General features: G+C 40.1%; 2 protein-coding genes across 4 annotated transcripts in view; one reads left to right on the top strand and one right to left on the bottom strand.

Moving 5' to 3' along the window:
- Positions 1–9,905: 9,905 nt before the first annotated feature.
- On the bottom strand, positions 9,906–15,377 carry SOWAHC (sosondowah ankyrin repeat domain family member C). Its single transcript, XM_081069672.1, has one exon. The coding sequence runs from the start codon at positions 14,989–14,991 to the stop codon at positions 13,354–13,356; it is 1,638 nt and encodes a 545-aa protein (XP_080925798.1). The 5' UTR covers positions 14,992–15,377; the 3' UTR covers positions 9,906–13,353.
- SEPTIN10 (septin 10) overlaps positions 15,287–22,555 on the top strand; it is a 62,654-nt gene continuing 55,385 nt past the window's right edge. Inside the window, exon 1 of one of the 3 annotated variants that reach the window (XM_081069673.1) lies at positions 15,287–15,683. The gene's annotated coding sequence lies outside the window, so the exon portion shown is untranslated. The remainder of the gene's footprint in view (positions 15,684–22,555) is intronic. The other 2 variants (XM_081069674.1, XM_081069675.1) reach the window with 2 other exon arrangements.

Below are 22,555 nucleotides of genomic sequence, written 5' to 3'. Positions count from 1 at the left end.
TCTTAACTTCTTTTTTACATTAAAAACAAATCTATTTCTCTGAGCTACATGCTATATAATTTATCCAAATGTATGTTCCAGTTTGTTTTTTTCCTCTTCTGAGATGTTTAATCTGTCCATTAAGTTTGTTTGTTTGTTTTAAATCTCAATTATTATACATTTTGTTTATAAAAGTTTTGATTATTTTTCAAATAAACTTATTCAACTTATAGTCTCTTGTTACTTGCTCACATTTTTGTGCTGAGTGTTCAGAAAGGAATATGAGAAAATCCATGCCCTTGGAAAAGCTAGCCATGTGGCACAGAAAATAGGTAGAGAATTAAACTACAACAGCAAAGTGTACTGGAAGATGCAACAGAGAACACGCAACCTACAAATATAGCCAACTCATCAAAGGCTTCCTGGAGAAAATAACTAGCTACAAATTGCAAGTGAATCACCATTAATCCATAGTTCTCCTGTGCAATAGCATGAATATGGTACCAGCTATAGCACACTAGATTTTTAAGAGAATTAAATAAGTCAACTCTATGCTACATGAGAAAACAAATGCCCATTGACTTTCTTTTTCTTCTCCTTCTTCTCCTTCTTCTCCTTCTTCTCCTTCTCCTCCTTCTCCTCCTCCTCTTCCTTCTTCTTCTTCTTTTAAGGAGGGCTCAACTCACAGTGGCCCATGTGGGGATTAGCACCACACTCTAATCAATTGAGCTAACCGGTCACTCCAGCCCATTGACTTTTTGAAAATCTACCAGTCTGTGACAATCCTTGAATCTAGCAGTCCTTATTTTGAGTCCTTCACTCATTTTTGGTGCTAGACATCATCCATTTGTCCCCAGGTTCATTCTCACCTGGAAGACGAATCCTTTGAGTTTCCTTTTTAATCTTGCCTTCAGTTCCATCCATCTGCTGGGAGGTGATGGAGGAGAGAGACGCTGGGGTTGCTCCTTCACACATGGCCATGGTTCCACCGTGGCTGCATCTTTCTGGGACCACCGGTCTTGTTGGGCAGCCCCTATTCCACAGCTCTATCAACAGGTACTGGTAACACATCAACAGCTGCCCTCGGTGCCTCAATCTTCCCTCCTGGTCCCCTTAGTCTTGTCTCTTCTTTCTAAAATTCTTCCTTCATCCAAAGTCTTTCAAATAATTCCAGCCAAATGTGCTTTCTGTTTCCACAAAACCATTTTCCATAGAGCATGAGCATAATAGAAAGTGAGTAACAACATTTATCGTGTAAGATTGTGAACTGAAAGGAATTTGAAGGAAAAGAAATCTAAAATGACAATTGTGTATTTCATCCTGGACAACAAGTATTGAGTAGATATGATATTCTGTTTCCACACAAATTGGTCTGACACCAGCTGGGTGCACTGCAATTCAATTCCCACATTAGCCACCTGGAGTTAACACGGGCTCCACAGGTGGAGGGCAGAGTCTTCCAGAGGCTATCCTCGTTGTTAAGGATACACATAGAGCAAGATTTGAGAGTGTCACTTAAAAACAAAAGGCTAAAACGAAAGGCAGCAAGTGCTTATTTGAGATCCAAAAGAATGGCTATTCTGGAAGCAATGATTCAGGCAGAAACCCAAATACAGTTTGATTAGGAAGGGAGTTCAAGGGGTATTTATGAGAAAGGGGATAGGGTGGGGAGGGGGTGAGCAATTAGGGAATGAAAGGATGGAATTTCTATAGAAGCAGATAAGCTAACATAGTGATGCTAATTCTAAACAAAGGCTTTAATTTCCAATCCAGTAGTCATAATGTCTGCTTTCTTGTTATCTTTGCAAATAGTTGTTTTGAATATCATGCTGCTTTAAGCTCAGTTCAAAGGTTATTTTGTCCAGTGTTAACATTCCAAATGTTTGAGGAGTAAGATGTGCAAGGCAGTTCCTCTGGGATGGCAGCCCTGCCCTGACTCCATTTCGAAGTGGCTCAGTTTACATGGCCTCACTTTCCCATTCACTAGCTGACGTTGCTGATTTTTGCTTATTTAGTATAATTCTTTCTATTCTGTTAACCACTTAGAGCTAGCATTCTCAGGGGCATTTATATTTTACTGTTTAGATTTTATTGTGAATGAGTTCAGATAAACAACAGAACAAGGAAGAAAGGAAAAGTTGTGACACAGAAGACCAAAGCGTGCCTGTCTTTTTTATTCTTTTTACCTTGTGCAGTATTTAAAACATATAGCAACATATGGTAAATAAATATATACGTATCATCCAACTTTATCATATTTAAACATCTTGCTATGTTTGATTTTGATTTTTTTCCTGAAGAAACAAAACACTATAACAGATAGTTAAGTTTCTTCACTTCATTCTCCTTTACCCCAGAGGTCATGACCATATTCAATTTGGTATACACCATCCCTATTTCTTTTTATACTATTACTATTGTGTTTGCATCCCCAAATGAAACAATATTATATTGTTTTATTTTCAAACATCTTTATAAAGTGTATCATACTCTACCTTTCAGTCTGCAATTTACTTTTCTTCCACTTAATACTATGATTTTGAATTTAATCCATGTTGGCTCTATTTCATTTATTTTTAACTTCATTTATTTTATAATAAATATGTCATTGTATGATAGCACTACAGTTTATTTATTGGTTCTCCTTTTGTTGGAAATTTGCGTTGTTCTCTTTTTTTGTTGTATTAAAAATAAGTCTGCAACACATAGGCTCTGTGCTCCAGTTCTCTGGGCCAGTGCTTGTCAATTCCTGGGCTCTCGTTAAAATGCAACTGTTCATTCGCTAGGTCTTGGGTGGGGCCTGAGATTCTGAATTTCTAAAAAGCTCCAAAGTGATGCTGATGTTATTGACCCACAGGCTACCTATCTATCAGGGTGTATATCAAGAAGTGGAGTTGTTGGGTTAAAGAATATGTGTATTTTTGACGTTATTATGTTTTTTTAAATGAGTCCAATTTATACCTTTTCTGTATATGAGTTCCCTTTGTTCAACGTTTTCACCGACACTTGGTATTATACAAATTTAAAGTCGTTTAAATGATTATACAGTTTTTCTCTATACTTGAATGTGGTATATTATGTTGAATATATTTTTCTGATTTCGAATCAGCCTTCCATTATTGGGGGAGAAAGTTACTTAATTTTGTTGAATTTGATATGCTATTATTAAGGATTTTTAAATATAGGTTAATGAGTGAGATCAGTCTATAATTTTCTTTTCTTATACTCTATCAGTCTGATTTTGGTATCAACATTACACTAAACTCATAAAGCGAGTATTTCTTTTTATAATCTCTGAAACAGTATAGGATAGGAAGTATCTGTTTGTGATGTATTTTGTTTGTTTTGAGAGAGTACAGTATTGAGGAGAACCGGATGAGTTTTAATAATTCAATTTCTTTAATGGTTATTTGGTTTTTAAAGATTTTCTAAAGTCGTTTTCTAAAACATTATCTACTTGATATTAGTTTTCAAACTGATAGTATAAAGTTGCTGTATGGTTTTTATTTTTATCACCATTTAAAAATTTACTACATTCTTTAGTTTTGGTTTGATTTGAGTTATTAACCTAGTTATTTTCAACCTTTTTATTTATTTTTTAAATTTTTTTATTGGGGAATATTGGGGAACAGTGTGTTTTTCCAGGATCCATCAGCTCCAAACCAAGTCATTGGCCTTCAATCTAGTTGTGGAGGGCGTAGCTCAGCTCCCAGTCCAGTGTCGTTTTCAATCTTAGTTGCAAGGGGCACACAACCCACCGTCCCATGTGGGAATTGAACCAGCAACCTTGTTGTTGAGAGCTCGTGTTCTAACCAAATGAGCCATCCAGCTGCCCCTTCGATCTTTTTTTAATGAATTCTTTAAGGTTATAGATTTGGCTGAAATACCACTTTAGATGCATCATACAAATCTTGACATAGTATAAATACTACTTTCAATGTAATTAACTTCTAGGCCCAGTATGTTGTCACTTCAGATGTGATTTTTTTTGAACTCATTAGCATTTTGGGAACAGAATTTTAGGGTTCCAAATAAATTAGCTTTTAGAAAAAGCTGTTAGTGTTCATCTAATTTAATTGCACTGTGGTATGTGAATTCATTTATACCATCTTGATCCTTTAAAATTTGTTGAGGCTTTCTTTGTGACCTGTAAATGGTTAATGTTTATAAAATATTCTATGTATAGTGGAAAAGATACACATTCACAATTAGGTTCATTTATTAATATATGGATTAAGTAGTTTACTTTGTAATTTAGATAGTCTACATCCTTTCTAGTATTTGGAATGCACAATCTATCCGTTTCTGAAAGGCATTTTACATACTTTTTTCTGATTTATCAATTTCTTTTGAAATCTGCACGATTTCAATTTTACTCAGGAGATGTTCTAGGTATATAATCATGATTTTAGAAGAGGAAACAGCCTGATTTGGTGAGAGAAGAAAAGAAATTTTGACACTGGACTTCTTTAATTCCACATGTTATGTGTTTTAAATCACCCACATGATAGATCATTTGAATATGAAAACAACGTGTGTGATGGGCTGTACAAGATACATTATCTTCGATTTCTACATGAACTCCTGAAAACTCAGAATATATAACTTGCCTAAGTTTAAATGGCACGTAAGTGGCAGATCAGTTTTCCAATGATCAAGAGTGAGTGGTCACTTTCAAGGAGAAAATACAGAATTTATGTTTTGCACGAGTCAATTATAGCTAAGTAAATCTTTTTAAATACTATAATCACCACTGATTGGGGGTCAGATCAACGTGAATTGATGAAAGATCTGAATTATAAGATGTTACAAGTGCAATTCTTTTCTATTTAGTAAATTCAAACTGGGTTGACAAATTTTTGCTTCAACATTTCATAACATAGGTTCCAGTGTTAATGAATGCTGAGAGGTGATCTGCAGCTAGGTTTCTGGGGCATGAGAATAAGTATCTGTATCACAGAATATTTTAGTTAAAATGACCTCAAAGTTTAGAAATTCCACTCAGTTCAGAAATTCACTTCAGAATTTCCACTCAGTTCAGAAATTCAGTTCACTCAGTTCAGAAATTCTCTTCTCAGTGTTTTACAACAATGGTTGTATTAGCTTGGAATGAAAGACGCATTGTGGTGGTTTAAAATCCTCACCTAGCAATGTTTCCCTTAAATACTCCTTTATTGCTTACCAAAATATCTCTTCATTGTTAGGTAAGAGCTTAATATCAATGTAGCTCAAATCTGAATAAATAGATTTTCTGTGTATAACCAAGAGGCAGTGAGAGATGTGGAAGACACAGGGAGAGAATCTGCAACAATCAGCATAATAATCACACACATCTATAGTCATTATCTCTCCACAAGGGAAGAAAAAGAAGAGCAGACCTCAAGAAATATTCCTCAGACAACTTACAAATGGCTTCAAATGGAAACCTGAAGCAGTCTAAGTGGCTGAAATAATGTATATGAAATGGGCAAGGAAGGTTGAAAGCATATATCATGGTCCAGAATGTTGCCCAGAATAACAAAAGTAATTGATTGTGAGAGATACATTTTCTTAAAATATAATATGCATCAAGTTATTGTTCTGCTCAAGAAACTCACCAGCGTATGGACACACTTCTCAGCGTGGCATTCAAAACATTCTAAGAGATGGCCCCTACCTGCTCTCATACACTTCTCCTACTAAACCCCCTGGAACATTCCCAGAGTTTCAGGAGGTTACCTCAAAACTATTTTGTATGATGAGCTGAACCACAGCATTTACTTTTGTCTTAGCCTCAGACTACCTTCCATGCTCCACAGCTTCCTTTGTACACGTGTTGACTATGCAACTGCCATGTGCAAAGCACTGGGTGTAGAATGTGAAATGGCAGCCCCAGCCCCTCCCTATGGAGCCTGTAGAATAACAAGGCATTGCCTAGCCCTACAGTGCACAGAAGTGCAACCGTCGTATTTTTGTAGAATTAAATCAGCCCTCATGAACATCCTTTTTTTTCCAGACCCCACCTCAAGCTGTCCTTGTGTCCTTTCTTTTTCTCTTCTCCTTTCCTCCCTCTACCCCAAACTTACCAATCTTGTTTACAGAATTCTTTTAGAAGATTCATTTTGGCTTTGAAGGTGGTATCCAGCTTTTTGATAAAGAAATCATGTTTTTCTAGTGGTTGATTATGGATTAAAACATTACTTGTCCTGGAAGGAACTTGCCCACAGTGTCTGTACAGGATACCTTAATCCAGACTTTTGAGGTAAGACATTGGGAAAGGTAACCAGGGTGGGTTTTAAAACAAATAACACTCACACCACACAGATACCAGACTCACCTGTCAGAAGCTTTCCAGCTGGGCCATTCTAGCTTTTGAGGAATAGAAGCTCCAGTTATATTTCCCTCTAAAAGATCCAAAAGTTGTGGGGCAAAGTATAGACTGTGGGAAGCCAACTGGCAGGAAGAGCAGTTCATTCCTTTAGTCTTTAAACAGCTCCTAAGAGCAAGCGTGCCTCAGGATGGTTGGGTGTGAAGAAGACATCTGCGTTTGAGAACAAATAGTGGGCAAGAACCCCAGGGGTCGATGAAACAGATGCCCAGGGGCTGGGGGAAGTACAGAGGAGAACACTGTTAACTGGTCAGAGTTGTGTGGGGAAGTAACCAAGGAGGAGGGGACCAGAGATTTCCTGGTCGTGACAGGAAAGCAAGTTCCAGCCATCTGTGCAGCTTGGAAAAGGGCACAGAGGCTGTAAAGAGCACTGTGTAGTCCGTGAACCTCCAGGAGCTTAGAGTATCCGAAGCATGGTGCAGGGGTGGGGGTGGGGGTCAAGTGGCGGGAGATGAGGCCAGAAAGTGGAAAGTAGGCTGGTGAAAGCCTTCTTATTAGGCCAAGGCCTAGGGATGACAGGGGCAGCTGTTCATTTGCAAATTTTTCTCTGGACAGAATGCAGTGGACTGGCAGTGGGCATGCTGAGATGGAGTGAGGGCCTGAGTGTCACTTCCTGGGGAACCCAAACTGTAACAAGTCCTAGTCTCAGCTCGAAAGCTTTCTAGTTAAGGAGCCCTTTAGATGAGAATCTAAATACTAGCTATTTTTCACTTCTTGACTATCTGCATTAGGTACCACCCAGTAAAAACTGAATAAATTATTTTAAACCAAGGAGAACGACCAACCTGAATTCAAGAAAAATCAAATAACCGAAAGTATGGAAGGAACCATTAGCTGGAGTTACATTGGAGAATATAAATAGGGTAGTTTTTACTTTTCACCCTAACTGCTTCTATACTGTCATTTGTTTTAATCCATGAGCATGCATTACATTTTTATATAAAAATAGTTAATGAGTTTATTTAAAAATTTCACAATTAAATTTTTATTTATTTGAAGTAGGTGCATAAATAATTGGGTATCAAAGTTGAAGAAAGTGACTCATGTGTCAGAGCAATTTGCAAACAATGAGCCAATGTCCTTGAAGATTCTGTTCTTAAAAACATTCAAATATCACCCTTTGTAATAGAGCGAAGGTGAGCTTCTCCCTCTTCCAAAATGAGTTATCAAAATTCAGATGTAGTATGTCACAAATTTACGGCAAGGAAAACAGAAGGCGTGTTGCTGGTTTTCTTCCAGGTTGACCTTGAATCTCTTGATAAGTGAAAGTGGGCCTGAGTCGTTCCACTAATGCTTAAGTGCTCAGACAAAGTGTATGGAAGCTGGGGAATGGGAAGGTGAGCCTAAAAATAGAAACATAATCACATCCTATACATTTTAGCAACTCCACCATTCTGAGCTAAGGAAATATTCTTTCCCAACCCAAATGGATTTTATCCTAGGTGAGATGGACAAAACACCTAAAAATTCAATTCTTATTCTGTACATCTGTGTCAATCATTCGTGTTTGTTTGTGGTTTTTGTTCGGTCTCTTACACAGGGACTATGAATTTTCCACATCATTTCTACATCACTAGGTGGTAGCCTTTTAAGCGTACGGCCAGTTGACTATGTTTTATGTTCCCAGAGAAGTGGCATAGCCTAGTGAGTACACAAACCTCTGAGCCAAACTGCCTTAGTTCAAGGCAGTTGAACTAAGTTGAACTTAGTTCAAGGCTCTGCTACCTACTAGCTTTGTGAATTTGGGCAAGTAGCCAGTTTCTACCCCTTGTTTCCCCATCAATAAAGTGGAGATACTAGAATTGAATGGGGAGGGGAGTTGGTTTACTTTTTATAAAGTGCTTTAAAACTATGAGTAAGTTCCGTTTTCATACAGCCAAAGAAAACCCTCAGGCAGGTTTAAAATCTCAGTGCAGACAGCATGCAGCCATAGCACTGAACTGCTGAATAACCAAATAATTGCCTCTAGAATGCAAACTTGTTATGGACTGAATGTTTGTGACCCCCCTACCTCACCCCCAATTCATATGTTGAAACTTACTCCCCAAGGTGATTAGGTATTAGGAGGTAGGGACTTTGGGAGGTGATTAGGTCGTGAAGGTAGAGCCCTCATGAATAGGATTAGGGCCCTTTTAAGTAAGAGACTCCAGAGAGCTTCCCTGCCTCTGCTATGTGAGGACAGAGCAAATACAGGACTGTGAACAGGAAGCAGGTGCTCTCACCAGACGTGGAATCTGCCAGCTTCTTGATCTTGGACTTCCCAGCCAACATAACTATGAGAAATAGATTTCTGTTGTTTATGAGTCACCTAGTCTATGGTATTGTTATAGTAGCCCAAATTGAACAAAACTCGAAGATCACATTTATCAATATTGGAAACTTTTGGACAAGTCTCAAGGATACTCAACTATATTTCTAGACTATTAAACCTAAAGTTTCTTAGAGACCCAGAAAAGTATTCTAAAGGGCACTTCCAGGTTCTTTTATCAGAACAGCATCAAGTTTTTTTTTTTTTTTTTTTTAAAAGCAAAACAAAAAAACCCACAAATTTTTATGATCCTACTTCACTAGTTGACTTCATTCTAAGTCAGTACAGTTTTGGCTAAACCTCAGGATGGATATGGCCTAAAGCAATGTTTCTCAAGACAGAATCAGTCACAAGGGTGCTTTGCAATGATCTGTTTTAACTTTTCAGGTGCTCACATAACCTCTGACCAATTATTTCCGAAGATAGAGTGCGTGTTCTACCTCATGAGAGTCAATGGCATGTTTAAAATGACTATTAGAAAGTTCTCTAGGCTAAACTAAACTTCCTCTCTTCTTTTGCTCTTGGGGGCTTCACATAGTTATTTACATACTGATAATAGTTAGACTATTTAAAGCCACTTAGATTCTCCTAGGGATTATGTACTTGAGTGAACTTGTAAGGTAAAACTTTCTTATAATCAAATTTACTCTTGAAAAATCTTTTAAATTGCCCACAAAGTAAAATCCTAATAAAGCCAATTTTACCTCCAGGATTGGGATAGATTGTTCTTTTGGCTGGGATGCAGATGAAGTGGTTAGCTGGCAGTTAAATTGACATGTCATATGAAAAATACTTAACCTTTATTCACTTGGCATGAGTGCATATTGTTGAAATTATCCATATGATGCAACATTACAAAATGTTTCTTTAACGTTTTCCATTACAAAAAAGAAAATCTTATTGAGTACCTTCAACATGTCAGGTATTGTGCAGGGTGGGGGCAATAAATATGGACAATTTATTAACTAACTGGGGAAGCCACTTCCTGAGATGAAAATGACATTTAAAGAGAAGATTAAAGAAAAATAAGTATGGTAACATGAAAATGATGTTCTTCAGAGGGAAAAAAAGTGGATAGTGATGCAAACAACTCGACTGCTATATCTCAAAAAACAAATTTATAAGTGTCATCTTCTAGTCCTCTAATATTAAGTATTTCATGAAAATTTGACTCATCTTTGAAGGAATAATGCTTTGCAGCAAATTCCCAGAGTATTTACTTTTAGGATTAATATACAAGAAGCTCCAAGTAATGCCATTTATTTAGCAAAATAAAAAACAATTTTTCACTAGGAAAAATTACAATATCTTCAAATGAACTGCTCAATGAATCCTTTCAAGATACGTACTTCTAACAAAAGAAGTCATTTTAGAAACAGAAACTAGACTTATCTAGTCCTTCAGTTATACTGGAAAATGTTTCATAAGTTGTTATAAATGAACAGCAATAACAAAAAATCCCAGCAACAATCATAATGGGATCTTCCCAAGAGAGAGCAATGGCAGACAATTATATCAAGGATTCCCACATCCCTATGCCATCTCATAAGGGTAAATTTTGTTAAAATAAAGGTCAAAGGCAGACTTAACGAGGAAATGAATTTGTTAATGTCCAGAACTTGATGGCTATTGAAGAAAATGGAGGAAAAAAGGCATTCCCACACCTTTCTGAAGATCTGGTCTGAGTAGGGAGAATTTATGGTAGATGGCGTGTGCAGGAACCAGACTTTTTTTTTTAAGGTAGTAGTGGAGGTACTGCCTTCTCTGTAAGTCGATTCCTCATCACTGGTGCCATTTGAAGTACAAAAAAGATGTGAAAAAGTTCGCAATCTTAAGATCTTACTAACTGCCATTTACTTTGTGACCCTGAACAGCCATCAACCTTCATTTCCTCATCTATAAATTAGGGATATATGGCTATAGGACCAGTAACATTAAGAGACAGGAAAGAAATCACATAAATTGAAAATTCGAAAAGCATTGTATGAACTGTAAAACATGATACAGGTAAAAATTATAAAGGACTATGGAGATTTAGACTATTGGAGCAAAAAAATCTAGTGTGAATCTTTTATTTTGACAAAACAAACTACAAATTTTACATTCTAAACTTCCAAAATTTCACTTATTTAAAAAATAAGAGACAAGGCAATCCTGGACTCCAAGACTTCACGCATGAACAAAATAGTACCAGATTTTCAAGTTATATAAGCTAGCTGCATTTTATATACCATAAAAGTAAAGAGAATTGTTCCACACATTCACTAGTTTCAAGTGTATCAATAAGAAACACATGGACATGCTTGGGTTTTCTAACCACACAGTTTTATATCAACAAACATCTAAGTAACTGACATGATTTCCATTAATGGTAAATATAACTCCACAAATATCAAATTACACAAATCATTTGCTCTTTATGTTCTCAATTTAGAAATTGAAAAACAAAAGGAATCTAGAGTTAAGTAGCTGAAAATGCTACACAAGCACATCATGGCAAGGAATGCTACAAGTGGTTCCCCATAGGAATGATTTTTGAAAATTAAAGTATATTTTATTGGAAAAAAAATATTTAGTGTGAAAAGCAAGTTAAATGAAGTATTGGCTCAATCTCTAAATATTTGGCAAATTATAGATTTTGTGCAATTAATTAGTAACACACACATTTAAGAGATTAATACTGTTTAATAGAATATTCAGATGATTCTGAAGTGTCTGCTTTGTATAGTTCACTTTAGCTTTACATGTCAATGAATGGTAAGATTCCTCAATGGGAAGTTATAGCTTATTCTGCACTAGACACAGGTAATGTGTGTGATTCAGAACAAATGGCTGCTTTCAGCTTCAAGGAACCTATTTTTAATTTATACAAAATTAGAGTATTTTCCACCCATATGTATGGATAAAAGTGCTTCTCAAATGTACATGGCCCATTTCCATAATCCTAAAACAAAAATAAAGGCACACAAATAGGTAATAGTTTATATATCTTATGGATATTTGTGGATGTTTTTCATTAATTTTAAACTAATTCAATTACTATCTAGAGAAGTGTGACAAACTTGTTACCAGTTTCTATGACTTGGGAAATTAAAGCTCCAACACCTCACTAAAGACCACAGTTCTGTGCTATTCATCTATTGGTTCATTCACTCTGCAAGTTAACTCACCCCTTAATCTCTATAGGCTATAGGTACTTTTGTTTTAGCAATTATGAGACCAGAAAGACTAAGGGAGGACTTGCTGGAATTAGTCTCCCATGAGTTGTTTTGAATCTTGTTACCATAGATTTAATATGCTTGTGAGTTAAATTTTACAGTGATTATAAAACACTTACCCTAACATATTTGAATGGAATGTAATTAAGAACATGTAAGTCTCTAATTTTAATGAACTGTATTTTTCATTTATACGACAAAGGAATTCAATAGCCAGCAGCATTTAAATATAGAAATAGTACCATCTCTTCTCTTTTCTCTTTATAAAGTGCTATTTTTAAGTAGGTAGATTTACTAGCCAGGTTTTCAGTAACTTCACTGTATGTCTCTAATAGATTTAAGAAAACATTAGAAAATTGAAAAAATTTAGTATTTTAAACATTTGCAAAATATTGCTACAAAGCATAGAGACTATGAGTGTGTTTTACTAGGAAAACAAAAAGTGTACCTTACGTGACAGTCATTAAGTTGATTTAATAATTACTTCATAGAAGCATAGACTCACTAAGATTTATGCCAATATTTGCTAATCATCTAAACCAAAAAGTTTCTGTAGGCAATTCAACTCTAAGCACCATCAAATAGGATCATGTCAAAGAAAACCAATTGCTATATAACCCCAGAATAAAAACTTCAGCAAATTTAGACTTTTAGAATAGCAAAACAAGTTAGTGAGAATCAGTACCAGAAGCAATATTTTACTTAAAAGTACCATAGGTTGTTAAAAGTGTTTAATTAAAAAATCTTTGTAGTTATTACTAATGTACCTTAATACTGAGTGCTGTGGTTTTAGAGATAGTTAAGAGGAAACTCAATTAGTGAATGTTGCCTATTTCTTTAGTTCAGTGATTAAAGCTGAAATTGCTTTTTTAAAAAAATAGTTGAACACTAGTTACAATACAAATAGGATACCAACAGGATTCCCATTTTTATTCACATTACTCTCTAATTAGTGCTTTTGCATTTCAATTCTGACCTGCCCTTCAGTAGTATCTTAAAAACCAAATACAATTAATAATAAAAAACAATAGGACAGAACGTAGTTTAGTTCACTTACAAATACTAGTACCAGTTTCACTACATTTGTTGTTGCTCTTGGTAGAGTAACCACTTTAAAAAACAGATACCTAAAAGTGCAATATTCCTTACTTTGCATGGCATCCAGTAATAGTTACATCAAATGAATCTTCAAACCATCAATTCTGTACCCCCAATTTAGACACATTTCTAGTCCTTAGAAAAAGGGACTTCAGGGTAGAGGGATAGCATGGGGAAAAGAGGCCTAGGGCAAGGTTTGATGAATCACTTGGAAGTCCACCTCACCCAGAACGCTAGGGGGAATTTCTGCCCACCCATTCCAACCCTCCAGTTAAGAATGGGGAATTTAGCCTAAATTTCTTCTGGTCTCACTTGCTTGCCTACATTTAGAATTCTATCTCGGAATGCAAATTAACCTTAGAATTTTCTAGAAGAAATTATTTTTACCCAAATACATTGGACTTTGGTCTCAATTTGAATGAGGATGACTGGCCTTTAAGAGACCGGTCCTCTTCTTCTTCCTCCTCCCCCTCCTCCAGGGGCTGCTCCCGGTCTCTGAAAGAGGGTGTGGTGTGGATGATCTGGGTTCGGAAGCGGATTTTGTTGAGTCTGGGTTTTACTCGCCCACTAGAGATGCCTGAAGCTTTGCGACCTGGGTCCTTTGCTTTGCCTCCAGCCCATCCCTCAGCCAAGTGGAGGTGGTGATGATGGTGGTGGTGGTGGTGGTGGTGGTCCCCTCCATCCTCCGGGATGTGGGAGAATTTGTAGGTGATGAGGTGCGAAGGGAGCACCTTTGACAGCCTCCAGCGCCCACCCCCGCTGCCGGTAGCGCTCTCTGCATCGTCCTCATCCATGGCTCCTACCAGGTTCTTGATCTCCTCCGCGATGCTCTGACTCAGGTACTGCGAGGCCTTTTTCCCACTGTAGTCCCTGACGTCCACGTCCGCATCGTAGGCCCCCACCAGCAACTTCACCACCTCCACGTGTCCGTGCATGGCTGCCAAGTGCAGGGCGGTGTAGCCGGCGCTGGTCCGGGCGTTGATGTTCACCGGCAGCTGGTGTTTGTTGGCGAAGTTGACCAACATGGCCAGGAGCTCCTGCTTGCCGTGCTTGGCGGCCCAGTGCAGGCAGGTGAAGCCGGTGATGAAGTCCCGCTTAACCAGCAGGCCAGGCTCAGACGTGAGCAACGCTTCCAGGCTGTCCCACTTGCCCTCGGAGGCTGTGAGCATCCAAGCGTGCTCCAGAGGGTCTAGCGTCACCGAGCTCCCACTGCTGCTCTCCTCCTCGGCCGACGACGAAGCAACAGATGCGCTATCCGAGTCGGCCCCGCCTCTGCCGCGTCCTCCCGCAGAGGAGAACCCAGGGCTGCTGCCCCCAGGACAGACGCTCCTCTTCAGCTGCGGGGAGCTGCCCATCACAAGGTCCAGGAGATTCTGGCGAGAAGACCGTGGGGTGGTGGCCCCCCCAGGGGAGCTGCCCCCGTCCACCTCCTCGCAGCCGTGGGGCGGGGGCTCCAGGTCCTCGCTGGGCTCCGGGGCCGAGGCCGCGGCTGCGACGCGCAGCGAGTCCTTCCTCCGGGCGCCGCCGCTCAGAGGCGGCCCTCTCGGACTGTCTCTGGCCAGGCTTGGCGGCCCGATCGCGGCGGCGGGGGACTCGCCATCGCCCGGCTCGCAGCCCGGCCCCGGGGGCGCCACGATGGACGCCGCCTCCGGGCACAGGCCGCTCTCCCGGCTCTCGGCCGGGTCATCGGGCGCCTCGGGGTCGCCGCCGCGGGGCTCTGGCTCTGCGGTCACCGAGATGCGGGGCAGGTCCCGGGGGGGCGCGGCCTCGGGGGACACTGGGCCCGCGCAGAACCTCCTCTTGAGATGTACGTACTTGGAGCCGTCGGCAGGGTCGGTGCGCACCGTGGCTACGGCGTTGACCAGCTCCTTGAAGCGGGCGCGGGCCCCGGCGCGTTGCTCGGGCTCACCGCCCAGGGCGCCCCGAAAGTGCTGCACTAGCTCGGCGTGCCGGGCCCGACCCCCGCGTTCCGAGAGGAAACGTAGCACCGCCTCGGGGCTGAGCTCCGCCGGCCCCTCCATCCGTGGCCACGCTGCTCGTTTGGTGGCGGGCGGTTCAACCCGGCCCCATCGTGGCCCGCTCCCAGGTGCGGGCTTCGGACGAACTTGCACTCCCGCAGGAGAGTCAGGATCTGAGCCTCGCGCCAGCCGCCAGAGCCTCCGCCACCGCTCCAGTGGGGCCGCGCCCCGCGCGAACACGCCCCGTCTGCCCCGCCCCCGTCCCGCCCACTTCCGGTCCCCGCGCGGGCCGCAATCTCGGCTCCCGCAGACTGCGCGCCAACCAGGCTGGCTCCACCCCCATGCCCCGCCCACTTCCGGCCCTCGCGCGGTCTTCAATCGCTGTTACCGCCAGGCGCGCAGGCTGCCTGAGGAGTACTGCCCTTACTGCTTCGCAACTTCTGTCTCACGTCCCCAGTCTCCTGCAGTCACCTGCCCCCTGCGTTGACTTGCCCGACAAACCGTGGAGGGGCCTCCAGTGAGACGCGCCCACCGCGGCCGTGCGTCACAGGCCACCCGGCTCGGCCCCTCCCTTTTCCCGGACCGCCAGCGGAGGCCGGCCCCGCGCATTAAGCCCTCCTCGGCCCCCTTAGCTCCCTCCGCCGTTGGGACGCGCTGCTCGGGGGCCAGGGCGGAGACCGCCGCTTCGCTGGACCGCAGCCCGCTTGTCCCAGCGCCCGCTCGGGACCCTGACCTCTGGGGTGCCTCGGCACCTGGTGAGTCCGCCGGACGCCTCACGCCCCCTGCGCCGCCCTCCCCGCCACCGGGGCCTGACTCCCAGGACCCCCACCCCCCGCCGCCTTGCCAGGGTCCCAACGTAACTTCCTCAGCCCGGAGCTCAGCGCTGGGAGCGCCGGCTGCGTCCGGTCCGGGCGGCGATCGCGACCTGCGCCCCTCCGCGACTCCCGGTCCCCCTGGGCTCTCGCGGCGGGCCGTCCCGACCCGGCGGGGAAGAGGGCTCCGGTTCCCTGGGCTGCAGCCGGGGGAGGCGTGCACGGTGCTGCCGGACCCGGGAGCGCCCGGCGCGCCCCTCGCTGCTCGCTCAGCGCCAGGCAGGAGTGGCCGGGAGTCTTCGCGTGGCTTCCCCGCCTTTGCCAGAAGTTAAACTGGAACAGTGATTGTGGGTGCATCACTTTCATAATGATTTTTGAATGCACAGCGCAGATTAATATAATAGCAGTGGTCACTGAAGAGTTGTATACATTTCCCTCGCTTTGTAAATTAATTTTTGTTTTTGAGTTGCCATTGATGTTCAGTATCGTTTCACATTGGTTTTAGGTGTTTAGCATAGTGGTTAGACATTTATATAATATACAGAGTGAGCCCCCCATAAGTCTAGTACCCACCTGGTACCATAGTTTTCACAATATTATTGACTGTATTCCCTATGCTGTACTTTACATCTCTGTCACTGTTTTGTAACTGTCAACTTGTACTTAATCCTTTTTCACCCAGCCTAACCCTCCCCTCCCATCGGGCAGCCATCAGTTTCTTTTCTGTATCTATGAGTATGTTCTGTTGGTTCATTTATTTTGTTCTTTAGATTCCACTTATAGGTGAAATCATACGGTATTTGTCTTTCTCTGACTTATTTCACTTAGCATAATACCCTCTAGGTCCATTTATGTTGTTGCAAATGGTAAGATTTCGTTCTTTATGGCGAATCATGTTCCATTGTATAAATGGACCACATCTTTTTTTTAATCCATTCGTCTATTGATGGGCACTTAGGTTGCTTCCATACCTTGGGTATTGTGAATAATACTGCAGTGAACACAGGGGTGGGTGCATATATCTTTTCAAGTTAGTGTTTTGGATTTCTTTGGATAAATACCCAGGTGTGGGATTGTTGGGTCATTAGGTAGTTCTATTTTTAACTTTTTGAAGAACCTCCACACCGTTTTCCATAGTGGCTGCACCAATTTGCAGTCCCACCAACAGTGCACAAGGGTTCCTTTTTCTCCACATCCTCACCAACACTTGTTGATTTGTTGATCATAGCCATTCTGACAGGTGTGAGGTGATAGCTCATTGTGGTTTTAATTTGCATTTCTCTAATAATTAGTGATGTTGAGCATCTTTTCATATGTCCACTGTCCATCTATATGTCCTTTTTGGTGAAATGTCTGTTCAGGTCTTCTGCCCATTTTTTAATTTGACTGGTTTTTGTTTTGGTTTTAGTGTTAAGTCATATGGGTTCTTTATAAATTTTAGATATTAATCCCTTATATGTATCATTAATCCCTTATAGGTATCATTAGCAAATATCTTCTCCCAGTTGGTAGGTTGTCTTTTCACTTTGTTGATGGTTTCCTTTGCTATACAAAAACTTTTCAGTTTGATGAAGCCCATTTGTTTATTTTTTCTTGTTTCCCGTGCCCAAAGAGGTATATCAGAAAAAAAATTACTGAAAACAGTGTCAGAGAGTTCACTGCCTGTGATTTCTTCTACAATTTTAAGTCTCACATTTAAGTCTTTAATCTATTTTGAGTTTATTCTTGTATATGATGTAAAAATGTTGTCTAGTTGCATTTTTTTGTGTGTATCTGTTCAGTTTCCCAAACACCATTTATTGAAGACACTATTTTTGCCTTTTTTGTCATAGATTAATTGACCATTTAGGCATGGGTTTATTTCTGGGCTCTCTAATCTATTCCATTGATCTATGTATCTGTTTTTATGCCAGTACCATTGCTGTTTTCATTACTCTAGCCTTGTACTATATAGTTTGATATCTGGTAGCGTGATACCTCCCACTTTGTTCTCAAGATTGCTATGGCTATTCGGTGTCTTTTGTGGTTCCATATAAATTTTAGAATTATTTGTTCTAGTTCTGTGAAAAATGCCATTGGTATTTTGATAGGGATTGCATTGAATCTATAGATTGCTTTGAGTAATATGGACATTTAACAGTGTTAATTCTTCCTATCCATGAGCACAGTATATGCTTCCATTTATTTATATCTGCTTCAATTTCTTTCTTCAATGTCTTATAATTTTCTGAGTAAAGGTCTTCTACTTTCTTGGTTAAATTTATTCCTACATATTTATTATTATTATTGGATGCAGTTGTAAATGGGATTGTTTTCTTAATTTCTCTTTCTGATAATTCGTTATTGGTGTATAAAAATAAAACTGATTTGTGAATATTAATTTTGTATCCTACTACTTTACTGAATTCATTTGTCAGTTCTAATAGTTTTTTGGTGTCATCTGCAAATAATGAGTTTTACTTCTTCCTTTTCTTCCTTTTTTAAAGATTTTTTTTATTATTATTATTGGGGAAGGGGAACAGGACTTTATTGGGGAACAGTGTGTACTTTCGGGACGTTTTTCCAAGTCAAGTTGTTGTTCTTTCAATCTTAGTTGTTGAGGGCGCAGCTCAGCTTCAGGTCCAGTTGCCATTGTTAGTTGTGGCGGGGGAGGGCGGCGCATCCCACCATCCCTTGCTGGAGTCCAACCGGGCAACCTTGTGGTTGAGAGCCTGCATTCCAACTAACTGAGCCATCTGGCCACCTGGGAGCTGAGCGACAGCTCATTGACTTCATTCTAGTTGCAGAGGGCTCAGCTCGCTCGAGGCTCATGTGGGAATGAACCAGCAGCCCCCATTGCCCAGAGCTCATGGTCTAACCAACTGAACCACCCGTCCACCCCTACTTCTTACTTTTCAATTTGGATGCCTTTTATTTCTTTTTCTTGTTTGATTGCTGTGGCTAGGACTTCCCATTTCCCTTAGTTTTTACTCACTGGAGTCCTGGTTTGCTTCCTCATTTTACCCAACTGTCTGGTTATCCAAGTTTTCCTCCGTTAGGATTTAAGGGCTTTCCCCCTTTTACTTTTGCCTTGGCACCCTTGTACATTGACAGAATATGTGTGACTGATTTGTCTGGTGTTTTTTACCTTTCAAATAATTTTTATCTATTTATCTCATGTGATAGTAAGCCAGTCGTTCTCAAAGTATGGTCACAATTATATTCCTAACAATACCACACTGCTTTTTGCCTTTTTCACACTCATTCTCTTATGAGTGTACATTGAGTTTTCCAGAGGCTGCATGGTGTAGTGACCTCACTCTTCTGAGGGCTAATGGAATGTGTCCCTGTGTATACTTGTCTTTTTAAGTTTTTCTGTTTTAATTTTAATACTTAAATATCAATGGTCGTAATCCATGCAAACTAAAGCTCTTTGGGAGTCTGAGACAAAAAGTTTGAGAACTACTGGTCTAAGCAATCTCCTGAATTGGAAGTTTAGGTTATAGGAGCAGAGTTCACATTGTAGCCTGAGAGGTTAGGTGATGTGTCCAAAGTTATACAACCAGTTTCTTTGATAGAGCCTAGACAAGGATTTTTCTTCACGACTCAAAACAGGTCTCTTTCCACTCTGTGGTGTATTTAGAGAAGCCTCATTTTTCTATCCGGACGGCCATGTTGCAGTTGCTGTTTGTGTGCATGTGTGCGTGAGGAAAATGTGTTTTATCCACGTTAGTTCATGTTAATCTTCAGAATTAAACTTGGGCTGAAGAAAGCACTTCTTTAATCAGGGTTGGATTTCTTGTCAATTACTGTACTTATTTTGTAATATAGTAGTAAGGCTAACCTTTACTTACTTTCTAATTAAAGTTTTTTATTTTGAGGTAATTGTAGATTCACATGCAATAGAGATTCCCGTACTCTTCCTTCAGTAATAACATTTGCAAAACCATAGGACAATGCCACAACCAGGACACTGACGTTGACACTGTGAAGATGGAGAAATTTCCATCACCATAAGGATCCACTAGGTTGCCCTTTTATAACCACACCCACTTCCTTGCCACCCCCACTTCTTCCTTAACTCTCAACAACCAGTGATCTGTTTTTCATTTCTATAATTTTGTCATTTTATGACTGTTTTATAGTGGAATCACACAGTACTTAACCTTTTGGGATTGGATTTTTTTTCACTCAGGAAAATTGGTGACTCATCCAGGTTGTTGCTTATGTCATTAGTTTGTTCCTTTTAATGGCTAGTAGTATTCCATGGTAGGGATGTACCACGCTTTGTTTGAAGGACATCTAGCTTGTTTCCATTGTTGGGCTATTCTGAATAAAGCTGCTATAAACATTCATGTACAGTAACATGTAATGGAACATAACTAAAACATAAGTCTTCATTTCTCTAGGCTAAACTCCCAGTAGTACAGTTGCTGGGTTACATGGCAGTTGCCTTTAGTTTTATAACTGCTAAACTGTTTCCCCGAGTTTCTGCACATTTTCCATTCCTACCAGCATTGTATGAGAGATCAGGCTCTCCACATTCTCACAAGCATTTGATGTTCCTGTTTTTTTATTTAGACATTGTGATAGGTATGTGGTTATATCTAGACAATCTGATATATATTGTGGTTTTAACTTGTGTTTCCTTAATGGCTAATGTTAAATATCTTTTCATGTGCTTATTTGCCATCTGCATATTCTCTTCAGTGAACTATGTCTTCATTTCTTTTACCAATTTTCTAATTGGATTTTTTAAATTGTTGGTTTCAGAATGGTTTTTTAAAACATATTCTAAATATTAACCTTTTCTTGATATGCGATTTGCAAATGTTTTCTCTCAGTCTGAAGGTTTTTCATCTTAATATTCTTTTGCAGAATAAAAATGTTTAACTTTGATAAAATCCATTTAAAATTTATTTTTCCTCCTGTGGATTTTTCTTTTGGTGTTAAGTCTAAGAATTTTTTGCCTACCCCTAGATCCCAAAGGTTTTCTCTTATCTTTTCTTCTAAAAGTTTTCTAGGCTATGTTTTACATTTAAGCCCATGACCCAATTTGAGTTAATTTTTGTATAAGGTGTGAGGTTTAGGTTGAGGGTCTTTTTATTTTGGCTTGTGGATGCTCCGGCACCATTTATTGAAAAGCCTTTCCTCTATCGAATTGCTTTTGCGCTTTTGTCAAAAATCATTGAGCATATTTGTGTAAATCTATTTCTGGGTTTTCTATTAGCACACAGTCTTGATTCCTAGAGCTATATAATAAGGCTTGAAATAGAGTAGACTGATTCCTCTCACTTATTCTTATTTTTCAAAAAAGTTTTTTTGGCTATTCTAGTTCCTTTGCCTTTCATTATAAATTTTAGAATAGTCTCGTCTATATCAAAGAATTTTGCTGGGATTTTGATAGGAATTACATTAACTATATCAATTTAGGAGAATTAATACTCTACTGTGTTGAGTGTTCCAACTTATGGACGTGGTATTTCTCCTCATTTCTTTGTATTTTCTTTGATTTCTTTCATTAGCATGATGTAGTTTTTAGCTTACAAGTCCTGCATATGTTTTGTTAGATTTACAATAGTCCCCTCCATATCCCTGGGTGCATACATTCCAAGATCCCAAGTGGATGCCTAAAACTATGGGTAGTTAATAAAATACATATATAGATATAGATGATATAGATATATGTATGCATATGTATATATGTATGTATGTATTTATAGTTTTTTCCTATACATACATCCTTTTCATTTTTTTTTTTTAATAATTAATTTTATTGGGGTGACAATTGTTAGTAAATTTACATAGATTTCAGGTGTACAATTCTGTATTACATCGTCTATAAATCCCATTGTGTGTTCACCACCCAGAGTCAGTTCTCCTTCCATCACCATATATTTGATCCCCTTTACCCTCATCACCCACCCCCCACCCCCTTACCCTCTGGTAACCACTAAATTATTGTCTGTGTCTATGAGTTTTTGTTTCTCATTTGTTTGTCTTGTTCTTTTTGGTTTATATACCACATATCAGTGAAATCATAGGGTTCTCTGCTTTTTCTGTCTGACTTGTTTCACTTAGCATTATTCTCTCGAGATCCATCCATGTTGTCACAAATGTTCCTATATCATCTTTCCTTAACGCCGAATAGTATTCCATTGTGTATATGTACCACAACTTCTTTATCCATTCATCTATCGAAGGACATTTTGGTTGTTTCCATGTCTTAGCCACCGTAAACAAAGCTGCAATGAACATTGGCGTACACGTGTCTCTATAGAGAAATGCTTTTATATTTTTGGGGTAGATACCCAGGAGAGCGATTGCTGGGTCATATGGTAATTCTATTCGTAATTTCTTGAGGAACCTCCACACTGCCTTCCATAGTGGCTGCACCAGTCTGCATTCCCACCAACAGTGTATGAGAGTTCCTTTTTCTCCACAGCCTCTCCAACACTTGTTACTATTTGTTTTGTTGATGAAAGCCATTCTGACTGGGGTGAGGTGATATCTCATTGTGGTTTTCATTTGCATTTCTCTGATGATTAGCGACATACATCCTTTTCATTTAAAAAGGAAGCATGGCTTTTTTTTTGGCATGTCCAAATTGCCAGCATCATTACTCTTGAGCATTGGGGCCATTATTAAGTAAAATAAGGGTTACTTGAACACAATTACTGCACAACTGTCAATCTTATAACGGAGATTCTAAGTGAATAACAGGTGGCTGGCTAGCTTATACAGTGTGGGTATGCTGTACAAAAGGATGATATACATCCTAGGGAGGATGAATGGAACGGGATGGTGTGAGCGTTCGTAATGCTATTCAGAACAGC

Source organism: Rhinolophus hipposideros (genome assembly GCF_964194185.1).
Source record: "Rhinolophus hipposideros genome assembly, chromosome: 12".
NCBI classification, from domain to species: Eukaryota; Metazoa; Chordata; class Mammalia; order Chiroptera; family Rhinolophidae; genus Rhinolophus; species Rhinolophus hipposideros.
Note: the sequence above shows the minus strand (reverse complement) of the source record. Positions and strands in the feature narration are given on the sequence as shown.

Coding starts and splice junctions, on each gene's coding strand:
- SOWAHC (XM_081069672.1), bottom strand. CDS start 14,991: ATGGAGGGGCCGGCGGAGCTCAGCCCCGAGGCGGTGCTACGTTTCCTC.